This window comes from Chamaea fasciata, unplaced genomic scaffold (assembly GCF_029207755.1).
Source record: "Chamaea fasciata isolate MVZ Bird 193981 ecotype frontalis unplaced genomic scaffold, bChaFas1.0.hap1 SCAF_3, whole genome shotgun sequence".
Taxonomy (NCBI): Eukaryota; Metazoa; Chordata; class Aves; order Passeriformes; family Sylviidae; genus Chamaea; species Chamaea fasciata.
The window spans coordinates 27,135,710-27,156,949 of NW_027094088.1; the positions used below are offsets into that span (position 1 = coordinate 27,135,710).

Consider the following 21,240-nt stretch of genomic DNA (forward strand, 5'->3'; position numbering starts at 1 on the left):
ATATTTTAATTGTGATCAAAATCCCTCGACTACAAGGAAACACTGAGAAGACTATATTGCAAATACCAGGAGACAAAAAGTTTACCTGTACTTTTCTTATTTACGTGTTCTGATTAATAAAATATAAAATACACATTTATCCTGCATAAATTATGTGTCATAAGATTTCTTCTTTACCAGACAAATTCTTACATAAGTGTGGGCTTCATTATTGTTCATAGCTACATGCCTTAGTATTTGGGCAGTGCTTAAGGGACTGTAAATTGAAAACTAATAGTTTTACATATGTATTGTGTAATTAATGTTCTTTCAAATTCTTCAGACAGAAAATCCATTGTTAGTTTTCATGCTTTATATTTCGTATTAAAGTATTCTATTCCTTTTGAGTAGTAAGAAGGTGAAAGAGAAAAAAACACTATTAGAAGTAAGATACAAGGTCTGTTTTTATCAAGGGCCTCAGTATTGGTCATAAAGATTACTTTTCCATCAGATACTTTCCCAGTTAATTCCAAATGCTGAAGGGATAAAGGAAGGACGTTTATGTTCTAGGAAGTTTGTTACATGATGTATGTTAATACTTCCTTATTTGAAGGAAGTTTAAAATACTGGAATATTAGAAATAGTCAGGCCTTATAAAGTTTTGTTTAGGAGAGTAGGAAAACATTTAACTTGATTCAAAGTAATATCTATTTAGTTAGGTAATTGCTTCTAATATGATTTCAGATAATTCAGAGAGTTTTTTGCTACTTGCAATTTGTGAATCAGTATCTAATTGTGGGTGAGGACATTTTTCTACCATTTAAAAATTTTCAAACTCTGTGTGATAGATAAATAACTGATGTAACAAAAGCCTAACCAGATAGCTTTTTAAAATTGTGTTAAACAAATACTGACTTCACTTTTCTATTGAAAGTGCTATCTTATGGGCATACTGTAGGTGTCTTCTGTAGTGATTTTCTCCCCTTAAATTAAAGTTTTGTTTGGCATATTGGAGTGCTATTATAAAAATGCATTGAACTTATAATACTGTTTCTACTATAAGTTACTGCTTTGGGGACAATAATATTTTTACACTGCAGGAAATTTCCTTTGGTGTTTTGGATGCCTCTCATGGACTCCTACGTGGAGTTAAAGATGTCATAGAAAAGGTTTTTCTCCCTGCTATCCTTGAAACAAGTAATTGGGGTAGTTTAAGTCAGTCCGAAGAGGATACAAAAGACAAGAAGATATTTGTGGAAACAATTAAGAGATACATTTCATTTTTAGGAGGTAAGCATTGCATTTAGAAAACAAACTAGAGGAATTCTGCTTAAGGATTTCCATTTAAAGGCAGTAGTGCATAGATGAAGAACTTTTCACATTCTGCAAGGAAAAATAAAATTATTAGTTACTTGCATAATATATACATGGGTGGATTATTTTCTTAAGAAAATAGTGACACGTTGCTTTTAAAGAGTATCATTACATTTAAGATCAGATATTTCTGCTTTATGTGAGTGCAGTGAATTGCTATTACATCAAAACAACACTGACTGGAGATGTATATTTTCAAATTTAAATTGTTTTTTTCTGGTGGGGATTTATTTTAAAGTCTTAATTGGTTCTATATTGTAATTGCCCTTTTCTCAGGTGCTGCAACAAGCATTGAAGGAACAGTTGAGTTGGAAAAAATAGATTACATTAATTTTTCTGAACTCCAGACCTTTGATAATGTAACTGCAGCTGCTGACAATTATGACACAGTTCACCAGCTAGAAGAAGTACTTATGATATGGTATAGACAAATTGAACATGTAAGTTGTTGTTTTAACACATCAATCCAGCATGAATGTGGATAAATATTTATAAACTATATGTGAGACTTGCCTGAAGTTAGCCAAAGGCTTCAGCTGCATCTCCACCCAAATTAATAGAAGTGCTCTGTTTCTATTCACAAGTGAAGCAGATAGTCCTTATGCCTTGGAATTTACAGTCTAGAAAGAATAAGAGTTTCTGAACACTTAATACACAAATAGTAAGAAGAGAATAGAGGGTTGCAGGACTAATAGCACTGGTGAGCATAACATACGTGTATAGAGCATACCTAACTGTACGTAACCTGTTAAATTTCTGATGCCACTTTTGGTGGGAAATACTGCTTTTAGAAAGATTTTTGATCAGGCCCAGCAGGGCATGCTTTATCCTGTGTGAGTCTTGCATGGTAAGGTCTCAGTTTTCCAAAATATTAGTGTCTGAGACTTTCATGAAAAACAGGAAATCCTTTGTCAAAACATGAATCTGTGTAGGCAGGGACATACTCTACTTGTAAGGCATACTACATTTAGTGTGTTTAGCTCAATAGAAGGAAAATGTATAAGACATGTAAAAAGAGCTTACTGCACATTTATCAACATAAAAATGGATAAATTTATGACTGGTATCTATTACTTTTATTAAACTAATTCTCAAAGTTCTGGACAAATTACGTTTGACACATTTCAATTAATAGATTCTGGTTAAAGACTTTTCTGTACATGCTGATATTCAGCCAGGGTATGACAGCAGTTGAACGTATGTATTAATTGCCTTAATTTCAGTTTAAGAATATGATCAAGTGCAATTCAGACTTAGAAAGCTTTTCCAAATGGGAACAATTTTCATGTCCCAGTAAGTGCAAGCTTGTTCCTTTTTCCTCACAAGCATTTCTTCTCTATAATGACTTTTCTATTCACTGTAGTAGACATTTGATTTTTTTTTTTTCCAATTGGGTTGCAGGTTCTCATTGAGAGCAAACAGTTAAGGAGAGAAACTAAGGATTCAGGTCCACTGATGGAACTGGAGAACTGGAAATACATGTCTACTAAATTGAACTTTATTATTGAACAGATCAAAGGACAAAACTGTAAAGCTGTGATTCATGTTCTGAAAGTTGCACAATCTAAAGTACTAAAGGTATTTTTTTTCTTTTTTTATGCTTTTTTTTACTATAAAGGTTATTGTTTGGGATTTTTTTCTTTTTTTTTTTTAATTTTTTAAAATTTAATCTAAGAGAGATTTGACTAGGGGAATTGAAAGAGGAAAATTTAGATATGTTGCTGGTGTACTAAATGTATCCAGTCAAAGACATTGCAGGGATATAGCCAAAAACGAACATAAAATATCTTCGATAAGTAAAAAACACAAAAAATTAACTTATATTGCCTACTTTGACAATGCCTCTTAAAAATTACTTTACCAAAGTTTGCTTCTGGCAAGCGAGTGCAAGTTAAAGAAAGAGTTCACTAGGTATGAAGATTTTCACAGTTCTTTTTTCCCACTAGACATGGCAAGAATTAGATGCTAAAATCACAGATGCAGCAAATGAATCAAAGGATAATGTGAAGTACCTCAAGACACTTGAAAAAGTTTGTCAGCCACTTTATACCACTGATGTTGTAAGTATGCCTTTCACCATTCTTTATGCATAGTTTAGGTATTTACATAGAAATCCCAGAGCAAAATAAATTTTCTTTCCTTATATTTACTTAAAAGTAATTTTTTGTAATTTAAATTTCTAATTTTCCTGATTTTTTTTCTAAAAGCTTGTCAAACTAAATATTGAAGCATTATTTTATTATATATTTCATAAAATATAGTAGTTTGAAATATGTATTTAGTAAATAAGCATAAATACATATGATTGTGTAATAAGTCAGTCCTGCTGCTGGTATTTATAATTTTAAAACAGCTACAAAAATCTCCAAATGCATCTTCCCCTGAAAATTCCATGTATGTCAACAATCACATAACTGTAACCAAAGTACCAAAATTTCAGTTATATAGAAAATAATGAAATCTTATGAGGTCCTAAATGGGCATAACAATTTTTTAATATAGAATACAGTATTATCTGCTTCTATTTGCAGAAGTACCTGCTAGTCAGAATTTAGACAATTAGTTGTCCAGGTTTACCATTCAGTGCTAGTTCAAGATATTAGTTATTTGGTATAACAACTGTGAATTATTATAACAGGTGTATTTTTTCTAATGTTTATTGCAGAATAGGAAGAAAGGAGTAAATACCCTAGAAAAATAGTGCTTATTCTCCTTTGTTTCTGAGTCCTTCACCTTTTGGTCCTATATGCTTCCAGCCCTCTGTCAGGAACTGCTGCATTTCTTTTGAATCCCTGACAGCTTAGGATCCTAGTACAAAGGTCTAACTGAGAGCAAGCAAAAGGACTTTGATAATATATGACATAGAGCTAATATTGCATAGAACATTATAAGAGGCAAGCATGATGAGCGGTGTCACTAAGCTGTTTATCTTCAGCTCTTCAAGGTATCACTAGAGGGTGCCAGGTACCAGGCCATAATGATGAGCTACTTCATAGGTGGTGTCATGAAGATAAAATTCTTGGCATCATAAACAAAAACAAACATTAGTGGGTGAAAACCCATTGAAGAGTTCATGATTTTACTAATACAGGATAGATAATTAGAGTTCTTTGTTTAGTCTGGAACAATTTGGATACATATGAATTTCTGTTTAATCATGTTCCTGAAATCAAGTTAATTTAGGTAAGAATTTCTATGATACTCAGCTTAAAAACAATGATTTCCAAGCTAAATATATTCTGTTTTAAACTGACCTTCATTCTGTGTAGATTTGTATTTAGTATCTGGTATGGACAACTCTTTTATATGTTAGTGGATAAGGAATGGCATACATGTAGATTTATAATGAACTGGGTGTGTGCATAAATTATGGCATTTAGTGTATGCAGTATCACACGGTAACGTTTGTGCTGAAGTAGGTTAATATATGAAAATTGAAACTGTACATTTAATTCAGGGCTTTGGATCAGAGAAATTTCTTCACAGTCCAGTATTCAGGGTTTTATTATTTTTTGTTAAGCATTGAAAAAGAAAAGCTGTAGACTCAGAACTTCCTGATTCTATTTCAAGGGTGGTGTTGGTGATGAACAATATAGACACAGATGGTTGTTTTTATACTATATAGCATTTATTTCGCACTCTTGCTAAATGCAAATGCCTTTTACGTCTATTCATAGTATGAGTTTGAGTTTGCCACTCAAAGTTAATTACAGGAGCTTGGCTTCTCCATTCAAGGGTGACAGCCAAAATTACTTTCTTGATGTTCTGAATTGCAATTTTGACAAGTCCATGATAATGTTAATGAATTATAATATTTTACCTTTTTTTTTTTCTCCCCACCAGAATACTTTGGATGCGTTTGAGCTACTAAGTACTTGTAATGCCACAGTATTATTTTAACATTGATTTCACAAAATATGTGAAAGATTTAGATATTTGATATGATGCTTGAAGGAATTAGGCATTTGTAATGAAACTAACATTTTGACAGTTATTTAATGAGTTTTATGAGGTGTCTGAATGAAACAGTTTATGTAAAAATTGTTATCACAATGAAAGTACATTAGCAGCCTTACCTGAAGGGAAAAAAAGCATCTATCACAGACAATTGCTGTCAGAAAAAATACTTCCTGTTGCAGCAAAAAATGCAGCCTTTACAGTTTGAATCAGTGTTGAATTTTTTTCATCAAAGTAGGATATTACTATAATTTTATCTTGTAACATCTTTAATCTGATTTCTTAGCCCATGATAAATCTTAGCCATTTATTGTTCTTGTTAGTTGATGTTTGAAATCTTATTGAGCATGGTTAGTCTTTCTCCGTAAGAAAACTTTGGTAAAATGCCATGACATTTTAAAGACTGATTTATGTGACTTAGGGAAATATATGATATAGAAGTTGTGAATAGAATGGAAACATAGTTGCTAAGAATAGAAAGTAATTTTATTCTTGAAACTCTGCTTTGAGGTATCAATGACACAGGGAATTCCAAACTTGATAAAGTCTGTACAAATGATTCACCGTGTTTCAAAATATTACAATACTTCTGAGAGAATTACATCATTGCTTATAAAGGTAAGTTTATTAACAAAATAATAATTACAAAAATTGTGTGACTTTGCAGAAGAAAAATTAATTTTGCTTAAATCAGTGGAACATTTGTTTAAAAATGATAGTAAATAGTGAGGTTCTTCTTCCTTTCTGGTGGGAAGAGAGCTCTGTTGATCAGGAGAAGATTGAACTTGGATTACAGACTTCTCTTCTGAAAGGAGTTTTGTATATTCTTGATTCATCAGTGTTAATTTTTTAATATTCTTGATTAATCTTGTGATCTGAATGAATCTGATCGGTTGTTTCCTAAATCACAGAATCCTCAAAGGATTTTATTCTCAGCCTCGAAGACCTAATTGCAGATGGCCATCAATCTGGCTAAGCTGTTCCTCCAAAAAGTGTGAAAGATAAAAGGTTCCTGTTTTCCAAAGCAGGTCATACGTGAAAAGTTAATTGAATTTCAGATCATACACTTTCCCTCCTTAAAGAGAAAATTAAGACTGGCTTTGTGTTTATACCAATGTCTTTTGCAAAATCCAGGTATTCTCTGCATGGAAAGATGGTTTGTATAATGGTTGTATAGAAAAGAAATCCTTCAAAACTAAACCACACAGCTGCAGTCAGCATTTAGAGGAAGTTTACAGTAGACCATCATTACACAGACAACTTTTTGTTTCCTTACACCATGGGGTTCAATGCAAAATTCTGTTGCATTTCAGTTTGAACTAGGATATTAAGAAGTACATGCTCTTTTGTATCTATTCATGGCTGTGGCTGTTTTCTATATATCACATTAGGTGTATTGTATTACCTGTCATATAATGCGTCATTGTACGTTTCTATATTGACTCTTGCTACTGTCTATTATTTAATGGTCTGAGGGAATATTTCACTACAGAGGCTAATAACAAACTGGTTACATAAAGCTATGCTGGAAATAGCATGGAAAAAAATCTGTATTTTAATCCAGTTGTTTAATGTCCCTATTTGCTGTCACATCAGAAGTGACACTATCTTCGTCTTCATCAGTAATTTTCTTAAAGCTTGAAGCTGCTTTTGGCATGGCATTTTCTGGTGTTTTTCCACTTAGAGATATTTAAGAACTGCTTCACAGTACTCTCATGTCAGTGTTGCCTTTTTCCCAACCTGGAAATGAAACTCGAGATAATTTTAGTAAGGAGGTAATATAAAAGAGGATCTTTAATGAAGGCCTTCAGAGGGAGTTATGGAAAGATGTCTGCAAAAGCCCACCCTGTCCTGGGTTGAAGTATATTCTATCACCATCTTCATGAACTGTTGAAACCAGGTGAGGCAGTGCTTCCTGCCTCACCCACTCTGGATTATCTGCTGTTAATGGGCCCATCAGCACCTTTGCCACACGACTCACAGATAACCCCCTCCTGGACTACCTCCCGTTAATGGGCCCATCAGGCCTTATCATATGACTCACCATCCCATTGTGAGATGCTCCGCCCAGAGGGAGGAACCAAGCATTCCAGCCTGGATATAAGCTGAGACTCTGAACACCAGAGGGGCGCTTACCCACTGGATTCCCAGAGGACCCGAGCTACCAGACCTTTCTACAGGATCACTGCTTCTGGAAGACCATCTCATCTGGACTGTTTCCATCACTCTGCTCAGGTTGTATTCTGACTCTGTCAATAGTCTTTTGTATTATTGCATCTATTTTATTTTACTTTCTTTCCTTTCTTCCTATTAAATTGTATCTCTGACTTGGAGCCTCTCATTTGTTTTGCTTTCAAACCACTACATTTTTTTGGCACCCAGTGTGGGGCAGGAGGCACTGAGAAAAGCCAGAATTACAATTTTGTATTGAAGAAGACACCTGTTAGCTATGATGCTCAACATGCTTACATGTGTCTGATACCTATCTCTCTATATTTTTCCACAACTAGGGCACTATCTGCCAGTCTTAATGCTTCTGCGTAGACCAGGGTATGGTACTAAAATTGCTTTATTGGTCTATTATGTCCATTGCTTGATAAACTCCGAGGCAATGAACATCATTCAGAATATACACCCAGTTTTGTTTTCTTGTTCTGGTCTAGGATGCTACATCTGGGGCCTCAACAATCTCACCCCGCCGCTGTGGGGAGGGGTAAAGAATGATTTTTTCCAGCTTTTCAGGCATGACACAGCAGTTTTTGAAAATATGGAGTACCCTCTGGATGCCAAGGACAGCATGATGTTGTTGTTAGTCCTGCTTTGTCTTCTCTGCTTGGCCCACACCATGCTTAGAATCAAAACACTACCTAGTGTGATACAGCGTGTTCTGAAGGAAGAGGAAGAGGGAAAAAGAAGCAAAGCAACAGCATCAGTGTCTACACAGAGTGTCACAGAGGCAAAAGGAACCAAAGGCAAGGCAACAGTGTCCTCATCTACAAAGACCGTCACAGAGGAGAAAGAAGCCAAAAGTGAGGCAACAGTGTCCACATCTATGCAGACTGTCACAGAGGAGAAAGGGACCAAAGGTGCCATCAGCATCTCCACACAAACCGTCACCGAACCGGAACAGCCTAAACCAGTAGCAGTTGCCCCGGTTCAGAAGAAGAAATCAAGGACCAAATCAGTCCACATAGTGACTGATGAGGGTGCAGCAGGACCTTCACACCCAGCAGAAGAGACAGAGCCAGAAGTCATCACTCGCTCTCTATCTCTGGGTGAGCTGCGTGACCTGTGAAGGGAATTCACCCACCAGACCAACGAGTCCATCCTGACCTGGCTGCTCTGCATCTGGGACGCTGCAGCCAATGACACCATTCTGGATGGAAGTGAGGCCAGGCAACTGGGATCGTTGTCCCGGGATGTGATCATTGACCAGGGGATTGGGAAAACCCAAGAACGTCTCAGCCTCTGGCAGTGACTGCTAACAAGTGTGAAGGATAGATACCTTTGTAAAGAAGACCTCCAAGTGCACCAAGGAAAATGGAACACAATAGAACAAGGTATCCGATGCCTGAGGGAATTGGCTGTGTTGAAGATCATTTTTTCAGAAGATGAGAGATTTCCTAAAAACCCAGATGGTGTCCAGTGCACATCATGGATGTGGTTGAGATTTGCACGGCTTGGATGAGAGATGTACTCACATTACCTGGCAACACTGCAATGGAGGGAAGGTGAGGACAGGATAGGTGTCTTGGCTAATAAACTAAGAATTTACGAGGGCACTGTCACTGCCCCAGTTCGTACCCATGTCTCGTCTGTGGAAACAAGACTGGCTGAGCAAGTCCAGAGCTTGATTGAAGAAGGCCATCAGAAACTGAAGAAAGAACTTAAGGAAGAAATTTACCATATCTCACCACAGCCGATGAGAGTCTCTGCCATTAGGAGCAGGCATCCCCCAGCCAGGGAGAGAGGATACACACCACGAAGTAACCTCTGGTCTTTTCTTCGGGAGCATGGAGAAGACATGAGGAAGTGGGATGGAAAACCAACCTCCTCCTTAGCAGCCCAGGGACGTGAACTGAAAAGAGAAACACCTACCACAAAGACCCCATCTAGAATCAATGTTGCTCTGGTCTCTCGTGCACAGAACTCCAGACGGTACAGGAATGATGATATGACTGATCCTCTTGAAGGAACCTCAGAAACGTATTTACAAGAAGAGAGCAATGTATGCCATGACCAGGAATAGGGGGGCCCTGCCTCTAGCCAGGTAGAGGAAAGGGACAATCGGATCTACTGGACTGTGTGGATCCGATGGCCTGGAACATCTGACCCACAAAGATATACGGCTCTGGTTGATACCGGTGCTCAACGTACTCTGATGCCATCAAGGTATGTGGGAGCGGAACCCATTTCCATTTCTGGGGTGACAGGAGGATCCCAGGAGCTGACTGTACTGGAAGCTGAAGTAAGTCTAACTGGGAAAGAATGGCAAAAACACCCCATTGTGACTGGTCCAGAGGCCCCATGCATTTTGGGCATAGACTATCTCAGAAATGGGTATTTCAAAGACCCAAAAGGATACCACTGGGTTTTTGGCATAGCTACTCTAGAGACAGAAGGCATCAGACAACTGAGTACCTTGCCTGGACTCTTAGACGACCCCTCTGCTGTGGGACTACTGAAAGTTGAAGAACAACAGGTGCCGATTGCCAGAGCAACAGTGCACCGTCAGCAATATCGCACTGACAGAGACTCTGTGGTCCCCATCCATAAGATGATTCATGAGCTGGAGAGACAAGGGGTGGTCAGCAAGGGTCGTTCACCCTTTAATAGCCCTATATGGCCCGTGCGTAAGTCCAGTGGAGAATGGAGACTGACAGTGGATTACCGTGGCCTGAATGAAGTCACACCACCACTAAGCGCTGCCGTACCAGACATGTTGGAGCTTCAGTACGAGCTGGAATCCAAGGCAGCAAAATGGTATGTGACTATTGATATTGCAAATGCCTTTTCCTCCATTCCTCTGGCAGCAGAATGCAGGCCTCAGTTTGCCTTCACCTGGTGGGGCGTGCAGTACACCTGGAACCGACTGCCCCAGGGGTGGAAGCACAGTCCCACCATTTGCCATGGACTGATCCAGGCTACGCTGGAAAAGGGTGTGGCTCCAGAACACCTGCAATACATTGACGACATTATCGTGTGGGGAAACACAGCAACAGAAGTCCTTGAGAAGGGAGAGAAGATCATTCAGATTCTCCTGAAGGCTGGCTTTGCCATCAAGAGGAGCAAAGTCAAGGGACCTGCTCGAGAGATCCAGTTCCTGGGAGTGAAGTGGCAAGATGGACGGCATCAGATTCCCACTGAAGTCATCAATAAGATCACTGCAATGTCTCCACCGACCAACAAGAAGGAAACACAAGCTTTCCTAGGTGCCATAGGCTTCTGGAGAATGGACATTCCTGAGTATAGCCAAATCATGAGCCCTCTCTACCTGGTTACCCGCAAGAAGAACAATTTCCACTGGGGCCCAGAACAGCAGCAAGCTTTCGCCCAGATCAAGCAGGGAATCGCTCATGCGGTAGCCCTTGGCCCAGTTGGGACGGGATCAGAGGTGAAGAATGTGCTTTACTCTGCAGCCAGGAGCCATGGTCTGTCATGGAGCCTTTGGCAAAAGGTGCCGGGTGAGACTCGGGGACGACCACTGGGATTCTGGAGCCGAAGCTACAGAGGATCTGAAGCCAACTACACTCCCACAGAGAAGGAAATCTTAGCCACCTATGAAGGAGTCCAAGCTGCCTCAGAGGTGATTGGTACTGAAGCACAGCTGCTTCTGGCACCCTGACTACCGGTGCTGGGGTGGATGTTCAAGGGAAAGGTTCCTTCCACACATCACGCCACTGACACCACGTGGAGCAAATGGATCGCCCTGGTCACGCAGCGCGCCCGTATTGGAAACCTGAATTGCCCTGGGATTCTAGAAATTATACCAAATTGGCCTGAAGGTGAGACCTTTGGATTACCCTCTGAAGAAGAGGAGGAGCAAGTGACACGGGCCGAGGAAGCCCTACCATACAACGAGCTACTGGAGAGTGAAAGACTAGAAGCCGTTTTCACCGATGGTTCCTGCCGAATTGTAGGTGCTAACCAGAAATGGAAAGCTGCTGTATGGAGCCCCACACGACGAGTTGCACAAGCTACCGAGGGAGAAGGTGGATCGAGTCAGGTCACAGAGCTTACAGCCATCCAGCTGGCTTTGGATATTGCTGAACGAGAGAAGTGGCCAAGGCTCTATCTCTACACCGACTCGTGGATGGTGGCTAATGCTCTGTGGGGACGGCTGGACCGCAGGAGAAAGGCCAACTGGCAGTGCAGAGGGAAACCCATCTGGGCTGCTGAGATTTGGCAGGACATCGCCACCCGAGTAGAAAGGCTGACCGTGAAGGTTCGACACGTGGATGCGCACGTACCCAAGAGTCGGGCTAATGAAGAACATCATAACAACGAGCAGGTGGATCGAGCTGCCAAGGTGAAAGTATCACAGGTTGATCTAGACTGGCAACACAAAGGAGAATTATTCCTAGCTCGTTGGGCTCATGATGCCTCTAGTCATCAATGGAGACATGCAACATATTGATGGGCTCGTGACCAAGGGGTGGACATTACTATGGACAGCATCTCCCAGGCTATCCATGACTGCGAGACCTGTGCTGCAATCAAACAGGTCAAGCGAGTGAAGCCTCTGTGGTATGGTGGACGATGGTCAAAATATAGGTATGGGGAAGCCTGGCAAATTGACTACATCACCCTTCCCCAAACCCGCCAAGGCAAGCGCTGTGTGCTCACCATGGTGGAAGCAACCGCTGGATGTCTGGAGACCTACCCTTTGCCTCATGCTACTGCCCGGAACACCATCTTGGGCCTGGAAAAGCAGGTCCTGTGGAGACATGGCACCCCTGAGAGAATTGAGTCAGACAACAGGACTCATTTCAGGAATGGCCTCATAAGCACTTGAGCCAGAGAACACGGAATTGATTGGATATACCATATCCCTTATCATGCACCAGCTGCTGGGAAAGTGGAACGCTGCAGTGGACTGCTTAAAACTACCCTTAAGGTACTTGGCGGAGGGACCTTCAAAAATTGGGAACTGAACTTAGCAAAGGCCACCTGGATGGTCAATAACCGAGGGTCCATCAGTCAAGCTTGTCCTGCCCAGTCTGAATCCTTGCACACAGTGGATGGAGATGGGGTCCCTGTGGTACTCATGAGAGGTATCTTAGGAAAGACTGTTTGGATTAATCCCACCTTGGGCAAGGGCAAACCCATCCGTGGAGTTGTCTTTGCTCAAGGACCTGGTTACACTTGGTGGATGATGCAAAAGGATGGGGAAACCCACTGTGTACCACAAGGAGACCTTATTTTAAGTGAGAACTGTGTGTAGGTTTTCATTATCTGTGTGTGAGTGTAGAGTTTAAGGAAGGTATTGATTTGGGATGATGTAGATGGTAATAGAATAAGGGGTGGATAATGTCCTGGGTTGAAGTATATTCTATCACCATCTTCATGAACTGTTGAAACCAGGTGAGGCAGTGCTTCCTGCCTCCTCCACTCTGGCTTATCTTCTGTTAATGGGCCCATCAGCACCTTTGCTACACAACTCACAGATAACCCCCTCCTGGACTACCTCCCGTTAATGGGCCCATCAGGCCTTATCACATGACTCACCATCCCATTGTGAGATGCTCCACCCAGAGGGAGAAACCAAGCATTCCAGCCTGGATATAAGCTGAGACTCTGAACACCAGAGGGGCGCTTACCCACTGGATTCCCAGAGGACCCGAGCTACCAGACCTTTCTACAGGATCACTGCTTCTGGAAGACCATCTCATCTGGACTGCTTCCATCACTCTGTTCAGGTTGTATTCGGACTCTGTCAATAGTCTTTTGTATTATTGCATCTATTTTATTTTACTTTCTTTCCTTTCTTCCTATTAAATTGTATCTCTGACTTGGAGCCTCTCATTTGTTTTGCTTTCAAACCACTACACACCCCTATAGGGATGAGTACACATTTATAGATTTCAGGTAATAAGCATAATAGATAAAAATCACCCATTAGGAGAACAAGTGGTGATGCAATTTTTCGCCAGGTCAAGCCCTTTGTCTGAAGCCCCTCCTTCGTCATGAGTTGTACTTTGTGCATGAGAATGTATCTGTAAGAGTTATTCTCAGCCTTGGTTCCCAGGAAGAACCAAGATGGCACAGGGGCCTTGTACCTCCCAGGGCTTGGAGTTCTGGATTTTTTTTTCTTTCTGCTTAGGGAAAGGCCATGGAAAAGTTCTGCAATAACTACCTACTAATACAATAGGTGACAGGGTTATGAATGTATGCATGAGGAATATAAAGAACACATAAAAGAAAAAAGGCAAAACCCAAACAGCATCATCAGGAGAATTGTTTTGAATTGTTCATATTATTTAATAGACAAAAAAATTGTCTACCTGTAGCTGTTCTCTGTGGTATATCTTCTATAACTGTACATACTCCCCTCTCTATTTCTGTCGTTACTAACTTTGGATTTTTGTGGTTGAGAAGTAGAAGAATGTTTTTTCCTTTTTATAGCCACATAAAATTAAGGTAAAGACCTACTGCTAGGATACAAAATTCTTTACAAGCAGTCTTTAAATAGGTGCTGCTAAGTGTAAAGACAACAATGTAAGTGAAGAATAGTTGGAATTTAATAAATTCTTTTCGTTCTTGAGTTTTGATTGATGACATTCTGTGTTTATGTATTACTGAATTTAGAGAATTTATAAATATATCCTGGGACTTACATATACTTCTGGGAGTGTTCTCAGAGTTTTTATAGGGTGTTTGTTGTATATATTGCATATATTTTTAGCCACTATTATTTCCAAAAGTGAAATTTGTTTCAAATCTTATAGTATTAACACATATATATGAAAATTTTATTAGCTTTTGTGAAACAGGCAAATTTACTGTCAAGCTTAAAATTACAGTTAAACTCTTTTCATTTGTCTGCCCTAGATTACAAACCAAATGGTCACAATGTGTAAGGCATACATTACAGATGCTGGCTTGAATCGACTCTGGGATCAAGAGACACCAGTAGTCATTGGAAAAATTGACGTTTGTATTTTGATGTTTCATTATTTACATGTCAAACCTATTTACCTGTTGGTATCATAAGGAAGTCCATATCAATATGTATCAAGTGCTTCATACCTCTTGGCTTTTTTATTCAATGATGCTTTGAATGTTTTTCCAATTCTTAGCCCATGGATATTGTTGAAATTACAATGGTTTCATCTTTATCGGTGTGGTCTGTCACTGACCTTGGAATTGGCATCTTTTCTTTACATGAAACCAAGGAATTAATTAGAAATATTCCACATTTTTTCCATCTCAAGGAAGGGGGCTATGGAGGAGGATATAGCTCTGATTTGGTACCATCTTCCTCTACCATGGAAAATCTGATATCTGAATAGACCCTGATTTTGTTACAGTAGTTCCTTTCCATACAAGATTTCCTTGACATACCATGAAAGGTCAGTGTTAAGATAGTCTTCCTCTTCTTCATCTGTGGTGACCTATTAAGAACAAATTAAGCAAATGCAATATACTATGGCAAAATATGTGCAGCTGTGGGAATCCTGGTTGCCAATGTTAACTTCATTTCCACCTTCTCCTTTTCCAGACCTCACTAACTGAGTTCCTATCTTCCCCCAAAGGCATAGAATACAGGGGAAGAATCACTTCCATAGTTCTTTTGGCCACACTCTCGCTGGTAGAGGCCAGGATGCCATTTGCCTTCTTGGCTGTGTGAGCACACTGCTGGCTCATGTTCAGTCTGCCATCACTACCTCCAGGTCCCTTTCTGCCTGGCCAATTCTCAGCCACTCTGTCCTCAGCCTGTAGTGCTGCAGGGGGTTGTTGTTGCCAAAGTGCAGGACACAGCACTTGGTCTTGTTAAACATCGAATTGTTGGATTCAGCCCATTTATCCAGCCTGTCCAGGTCCCTCTGCAGAGCCCTCCTACCCTCCAGCAGATAGACACTGACACCCACATCTGCAAATTGGTTGATGGTGGACTTAATCCCCTCATCCAGATCATTAATAAAGATTTTAAATAGGACTGGGCCCAACACTGATCCCTGGAGACACCAGTAGTAACTGGCTGCCAACTGGATGCAACACCATTCCTCACCACTCTCTGGTTCACTGTACTGTTCTGCTGTATGTTTGTTTGTATGTTGCAAACACTATCTTCAGATACTGAAACAAAACCACTGTATTTAAGTTGTTGCTGCCTGTTGATTGAAATCAGATTAAGTGATAACTAATTGCTTTGGAATGTCAATAGGTTTGGGTTCTCCAGTCCCTCACTCATAACCATAATAAATATGGTATTTATTCCTTCACATTTTAGGAATGCATATGTCTGTTGAAAGAATATCAGAAATGCTTCCATGAATCTAGGCAAGAGACTTCAGAACATCTAGGAGATAAGGCATTGGAAGTATCAGAAATGTACATTTTTGGAAAATCTGAAGCTTTTTGTAGGAGATTAGAAAAAGTGAGTATACTGGGTGCTGTTATTATTGGTAAAGAAGTGTCTCTCCAGAGAAGAGTGTAAAAAGTGGATGCTTGCCAACATACATTCTTTTAATCATCTTTTAAAGGATTTTATAACTATTGAGAGAATTTAGGCACTTCCACAGAGTAAGTCATTCCAATGCTTGATGCTATTGCCTCACAATTGCCTTCTCAACTTGTCAATTTATCTCTTTTAGTGTGGAGAGAAATAACTTGATTGATCTAGACTTAGATCATTACTTTAAGATGTTTAAAATTATGTGAAAAACAACACACTTTTGCTTTTTTTGAATGACATTAAAAATTCATGTTTACTGCTAAACACTCTTGCCAAAATTCAAACAATTCCTCAGGTGATTCTGCTGCTTGGTGTGGTCTTAACATTTAGCTTGGTAATGCATTGAAGGGATTTTAAACTAACATTCTTGAGTGGAAAAGGTAATAGGTGTTTCTTGGTACAGAATAAGGTCAGACAAGGGATAAGATGATAATCATCGTAAGGTAGGAATTCTGTGAGTCTTCAATGTAATTCTTCATCACTCAATATACATACTAATCTGTAGGGCTGGATTTTTTTATTCTTTGAGATATCTTTTTGTCATCAGTATGTACATGCCATGTACATACTCCTCTTCCATATTATCCCATTGGATCTAGCAGTAAAACATAAAAATCCCTCTTTATCAGTAAGAAAAACAAAGATTATTTTAGTTTGTGTTGAGTTGTGATGAGAACTGATGTTGAAAACTGAATTAACCATGCTTCAATTATTGAACATGCTTGACTCAGAAACAACACATTTGTGATTGAAGTAGCTAGAGGAGTGACTGTTGCTTATCGTATTTTGCTCAGGTTTTAGTTTATAGAGGAAATAACAAAGAATTCATTATGAGCATGAATATAATATCTTTATTTCAGATAAAGAAGATGATAGCCATAGAACAGAATTTTAACACACTGACTCAGTGTGCAGTTGAAGGTATAGATCTTATGGCAGTAAAATTCAAAAATATCTACCACATTTTTCAAAAGAAACCATATGATACCCTTGATCCAACAGTAACAGAATTTGATGTGGATTTTGTGAAATTTATGTCAGAAGTTGAACATTTAGAGGTAAGTAATATTATGACTGAATTATAATTTACTTGGGAAATAATCTATGAAATCATAAATACTTGGATTGGGAATAGGCTAAATTGTTCTTCTAAAGAGCATGGAGTTTGTGTTTGTCTGGACGGAGGCTTTTCTTGTTCCTTCTTCTTTCAAAGGAAGGTGTAAAATATATCAAACAGTGCTCAGAGATGAGCTCTGCAGCCAAAATGACAAAAATTATGAGACCTGAGAGAATGATCTATGTGGAAGTTTTTTATTAGCCTGAAGGAATGTGATCAGATTTTGGGCAGAATAAAGCTGCAACTAATTTGTTTATTTCATAGAATTTTATGATATTTTAGATATTATTTGACTGAAACTAGGTATTTATTAATACCTAGCATGGCCTGATGAAGGCTGCTATTTTGTGCTTTAAGTAGTGTCTTGGTTTAGACAGACAGGTATCTGCTAGGGAGGGTTGGAGTTTCTTTTAAAATGTAAGCCTTTCTTTCTCTTTTTCAAATTATCATAAATTTGCAGTTAAAAGGCTGTCAGGCAAAGATTTTGGGAATAGGTATAGCAGTTCTTTACTAGGGATATAAAAATACAGATGTTGTAGTACAGAAGAATAAGCAGACAAATAACCAAACAAGAAATCCTAGAAAACTCTGACAGAGTCAGAAATACAACCTGACACCCTGGTGGTCAGGGTGTTGGAAGCAGTCTAAAGTAAGCTCCTCTGGAGTGGCAGATGTGGTTCTGTTGGAGTAGAGATGATCCTGTTGAAGAAAAAGGGTCTAGTAATGGTGAAATGGGTCCGGTCTTCCTCCAGGGGTCCGGTGGAAAAACTGGATACCTAGTGGGACTGTGGCTCCTTTTTATCTAGGTTAAGATGGTTTGGCTCCTCTTTCCTGTGTGAAGCAGCTTATAATATGCACTGTAATGTGTAATGTCATTGATGAACTCTTAATGGTCTATTAGCATAAGACATTCCCATGGAAGTAGTGAAATAATGAAGAGAGATAAGTAGCACTCTACCATCTGATAAGTGACACTGACCCATTTGGGCAAAGATAAGCAATTCTTCTTCACCCAGATGGAATAGAATAATATGCTCTTTACAAAACTTATGACCAGTAGTAACAATTTCAAATGCTACTATGTTGAGAAAATATCATCAGCATACTATTCTCTGACCTGAAAAAACAGACTGAATTTTCTATTCTTTAGACACAGCTACAGAATTTTATGCGTACCTGTTTTCGGAAAATTTTGTCTTCACAGAATTCACTTCAGTTACTCCAAAGGTATTGTCAACTATGTCTTAAAATATTTTAAAGTAACTTGAAATTGCTGATTAGCACAACTTAAACAGCCCAGCAAATTTTAGAACAAAGGGCCTGATTGAAAATTTTTCATTACTGATATTCTGAACTACATAATCATGATAAAATATATATTTTATCTCAAGGGATAAATATATTCTGTTTCTTAATTTCATTAGAATATTTTTATACACAGGAGGATACTAAAGGAAAAGCCTAAAACATGCTAAGCAACAACACCCAAAATACCCACCAGGGCAGAAATTTTCTACTTGTTTAAACTTCCTCAAAGCAAAAAAGTTTTCCAGATTTAAAAGAATTTCCTGGATTTTTGCTGATTTCACTTTATGTAATGTTCATATACCCCAAAATAAATTAAAACACTTATTATTTTTGAAATGTTATTTTTGGGTATTAATTTTTAATACAGGTTTCAAAATCTGAATATGCCATGCCTTCAAGAAGAAATAGCATCCACAATTGGTTGTATTCTTCAACATTATGTAGCAGAACTTGAAGCTACTAAAAAGGTATTTAATTCCCTTTCAGTAAGCTGTAAACATCATGTTAAAAAAGGAGCAAGCATTTTATTAGGAATAATTTTTTATTTATTCTGCCTATTTCACTAATTCACTCCAAATTATCAATTTATCTTACTTCTGTTTTCCTACAGAAAAGGCCTTAGTGGGTGGACAACACAAAATGCATAACTGCTCTTGAAGGCAAATTTGCCATCACAATTTTACTTTTTAAACCAAAAAATTTTCTGTTTTTCCTTCATCAATTAAATTTAAAGAAGCATCCTCTTCACTGGCTGTGTACATTGCTTGCATGCACCTTTTGGATTTTTATTAAATGAGGCTTCCACAGTTAATTTTCATTTATAAGTAGCTATTATCAAATGCTGTGGCAGCATAAAATACATGATATATAGGCGAGTTGCATTTATGTTCATTATAAAGTAATTTTTCATGATTTTTGTAGTGCACCCTGACTGAAGTATAAATGAGAATCAAGTTCTAGGAACTGCTCATATCACTTGACTGTGAACTTTTACTTAGTCTGTAAAATAAACATCTGCATCAGAACTAGATGTCCAAACTTCCTTTCTACTCAAGAAAGACAGATAGAAAGAAAGAATTACTCTGTAGTGAGTTAATCTGATCAATTTTATACAGTGTCCTGAAGATTTAAATAATTCCCTCCAAATGACCATTTTTCTTCAATGAATATAAAGGGAATCTGGAAAACCAGACTGCTGAAAAAGTTTTTTTTTCAGATGTTCACATTTTGTAAGATCAACGATAGAAATTTACACAAGGAGCTGATATGGTCTGCATTTATTAGAATTTTTTTCCTCCAAACAGTGACTTAAAACTGTTGCTTTTCAGAGCTGCTCTGAACAACTCTTTACAGTGTCCTTTCCCTACCTACACACTGCACATAACAATCCCTGAACGCCTAATTACTGGCTTAACTAGATGAACAGATTTTCAGTGGCATTGTTTGCTTAAAAAAAAAAAAATCATGTAGCCCACCCATAGCTGTATTTTCCCAGGCAAAAGAAAAATAGGTACATTTACTGACAGGGTTTCATCCAGGTGAGTTCCTCTCAAGGTCACCATGAAGCTCCTTGGATTTCTTTGGTTGGGTCTGTGCAGGAGACAGGGGAGGGCTAAGAAGTCATGCTAGTTCGTGAAGAGTTGTGTCATCACAGAGTCTGTGTTGTCACAGCCTGAATTTGCATGACTAAAGCTGGGTGGATACAAATACTCCTTTCTTCCGTCAAAGAACATGTCTTGGTCCTACTGACTAGTTCTAACTATTTATTTATCTCTAATACTTAATAGAAATTACTAGATTTCCTTTTATCTTTGCACAGCAAGTAATTTCTAATAAAAAGTTGCTCCTACTGCAGCACTGGTTCTAAAGTGATTGAATACTTTGTCAATGCAAATTTTGTACAGTATAGTATTAGGCCTTTTCTTTTCACTGTAATGTAGCCATTCACTGAGCAGGGGACATTTTTCTCATCTTGGGCACAGATAAAAGCATGGGCTGTGTATCCAGGAGTATCTACATGCGTTTTGATTAGAAGCGAGTAGAAAAGTGCCTGTCATAGCACTAAATTATCCTGATTTGGAAGGAAACCACAAGAACAATTTAGTCCAAATCCTGAAATGTTATCTAATAGTCAGATATGTGTGTCTGAAGAACAGTATTGAATTTTCTATTCAGGAAACAGCTCTCTGTTAACAATCTAGCTTGGGCCTTTCCTGAGGCCAGTTCCCAAGCAAAGGAGGAAAAGCCCCACAAGGATTCTCCTGACACCACTTCCTTAAGCAGCTTGCTTTCACAGCAAATGGCTTCAAAGTCAGGTGTTAGAAATGATCCTGAATACTGGCGGCGCAGCCCCAGGGTTCACAATGTCTTTTGGTGTACTCAGGACTCTGACATAAGTAAGCACAGCTGAGAAACAGCCTGAGATAATGGAGACAGGAGACGTACCAGCATTGACATGTGCGCATCTTTGAAGTGTACCAAGGGAAGAAATACATTTTCTCTCCATGAACTGTTGTGTGACTCCACGTGAACTTAGTCTGTTTGGCAGCAGGAAGCAATTGTGATACCAGAGGCAGCAGTTTAGCGTTTCAATAGATTTTTTAATACATGTGTTAAATGATATTCTTACGTATTGTAGCTTTACCAAACTCAGAAAGATGACCCTCCTCTTGCTCGAAACATGCCACCTATTGCAGGAAAGATATTGTGGGTGAGACAGCTCTTCAGAAGGATAAATGAACCAATCACGTATTTCCATGTAAGTTGATGTGCCAAAAAATTAGGTGTTTTTTGTGAACTGTCTTACTTCAGTAGAGTGATCATAAAT

The 21,240-nt window shown here is 38.7% G+C and overlaps 1 protein-coding gene across 1 annotated transcript in view; it reads left to right on the plus strand.

Moving 5' to 3' along the window:
- Positions 1–21,240, plus strand: part of DNAH8 (dynein axonemal heavy chain 8) — a 126,370-nt gene that overhangs the window by 4,464 nt on the left and 100,666 nt on the right. Inside the window, exons 5-15 of the mRNA XM_066178428.1 lie at positions 1,080–1,269; positions 1,630–1,793; positions 2,755–2,931; positions 3,300–3,413; positions 5,821–5,928; positions 14,362–14,463; positions 15,764–15,910; positions 16,849–17,046; positions 18,256–18,332; positions 18,781–18,880; positions 21,052–21,171. Of these exons, the coding sequence (XP_066034525.1) occupies positions 1,080–1,269; positions 1,630–1,793; positions 2,755–2,931; positions 3,300–3,413; positions 5,821–5,928; positions 14,362–14,463; positions 15,764–15,910; positions 16,849–17,046; positions 18,256–18,332; positions 18,781–18,880; positions 21,052–21,171 (1,497 nt within the window). The remainder of the gene's footprint in view (positions 1–1,079; positions 1,270–1,629; positions 1,794–2,754; positions 2,932–3,299; positions 3,414–5,820; positions 5,929–14,361; positions 14,464–15,763; positions 15,911–16,848; positions 17,047–18,255; positions 18,333–18,780; positions 18,881–21,051; positions 21,172–21,240) is intronic.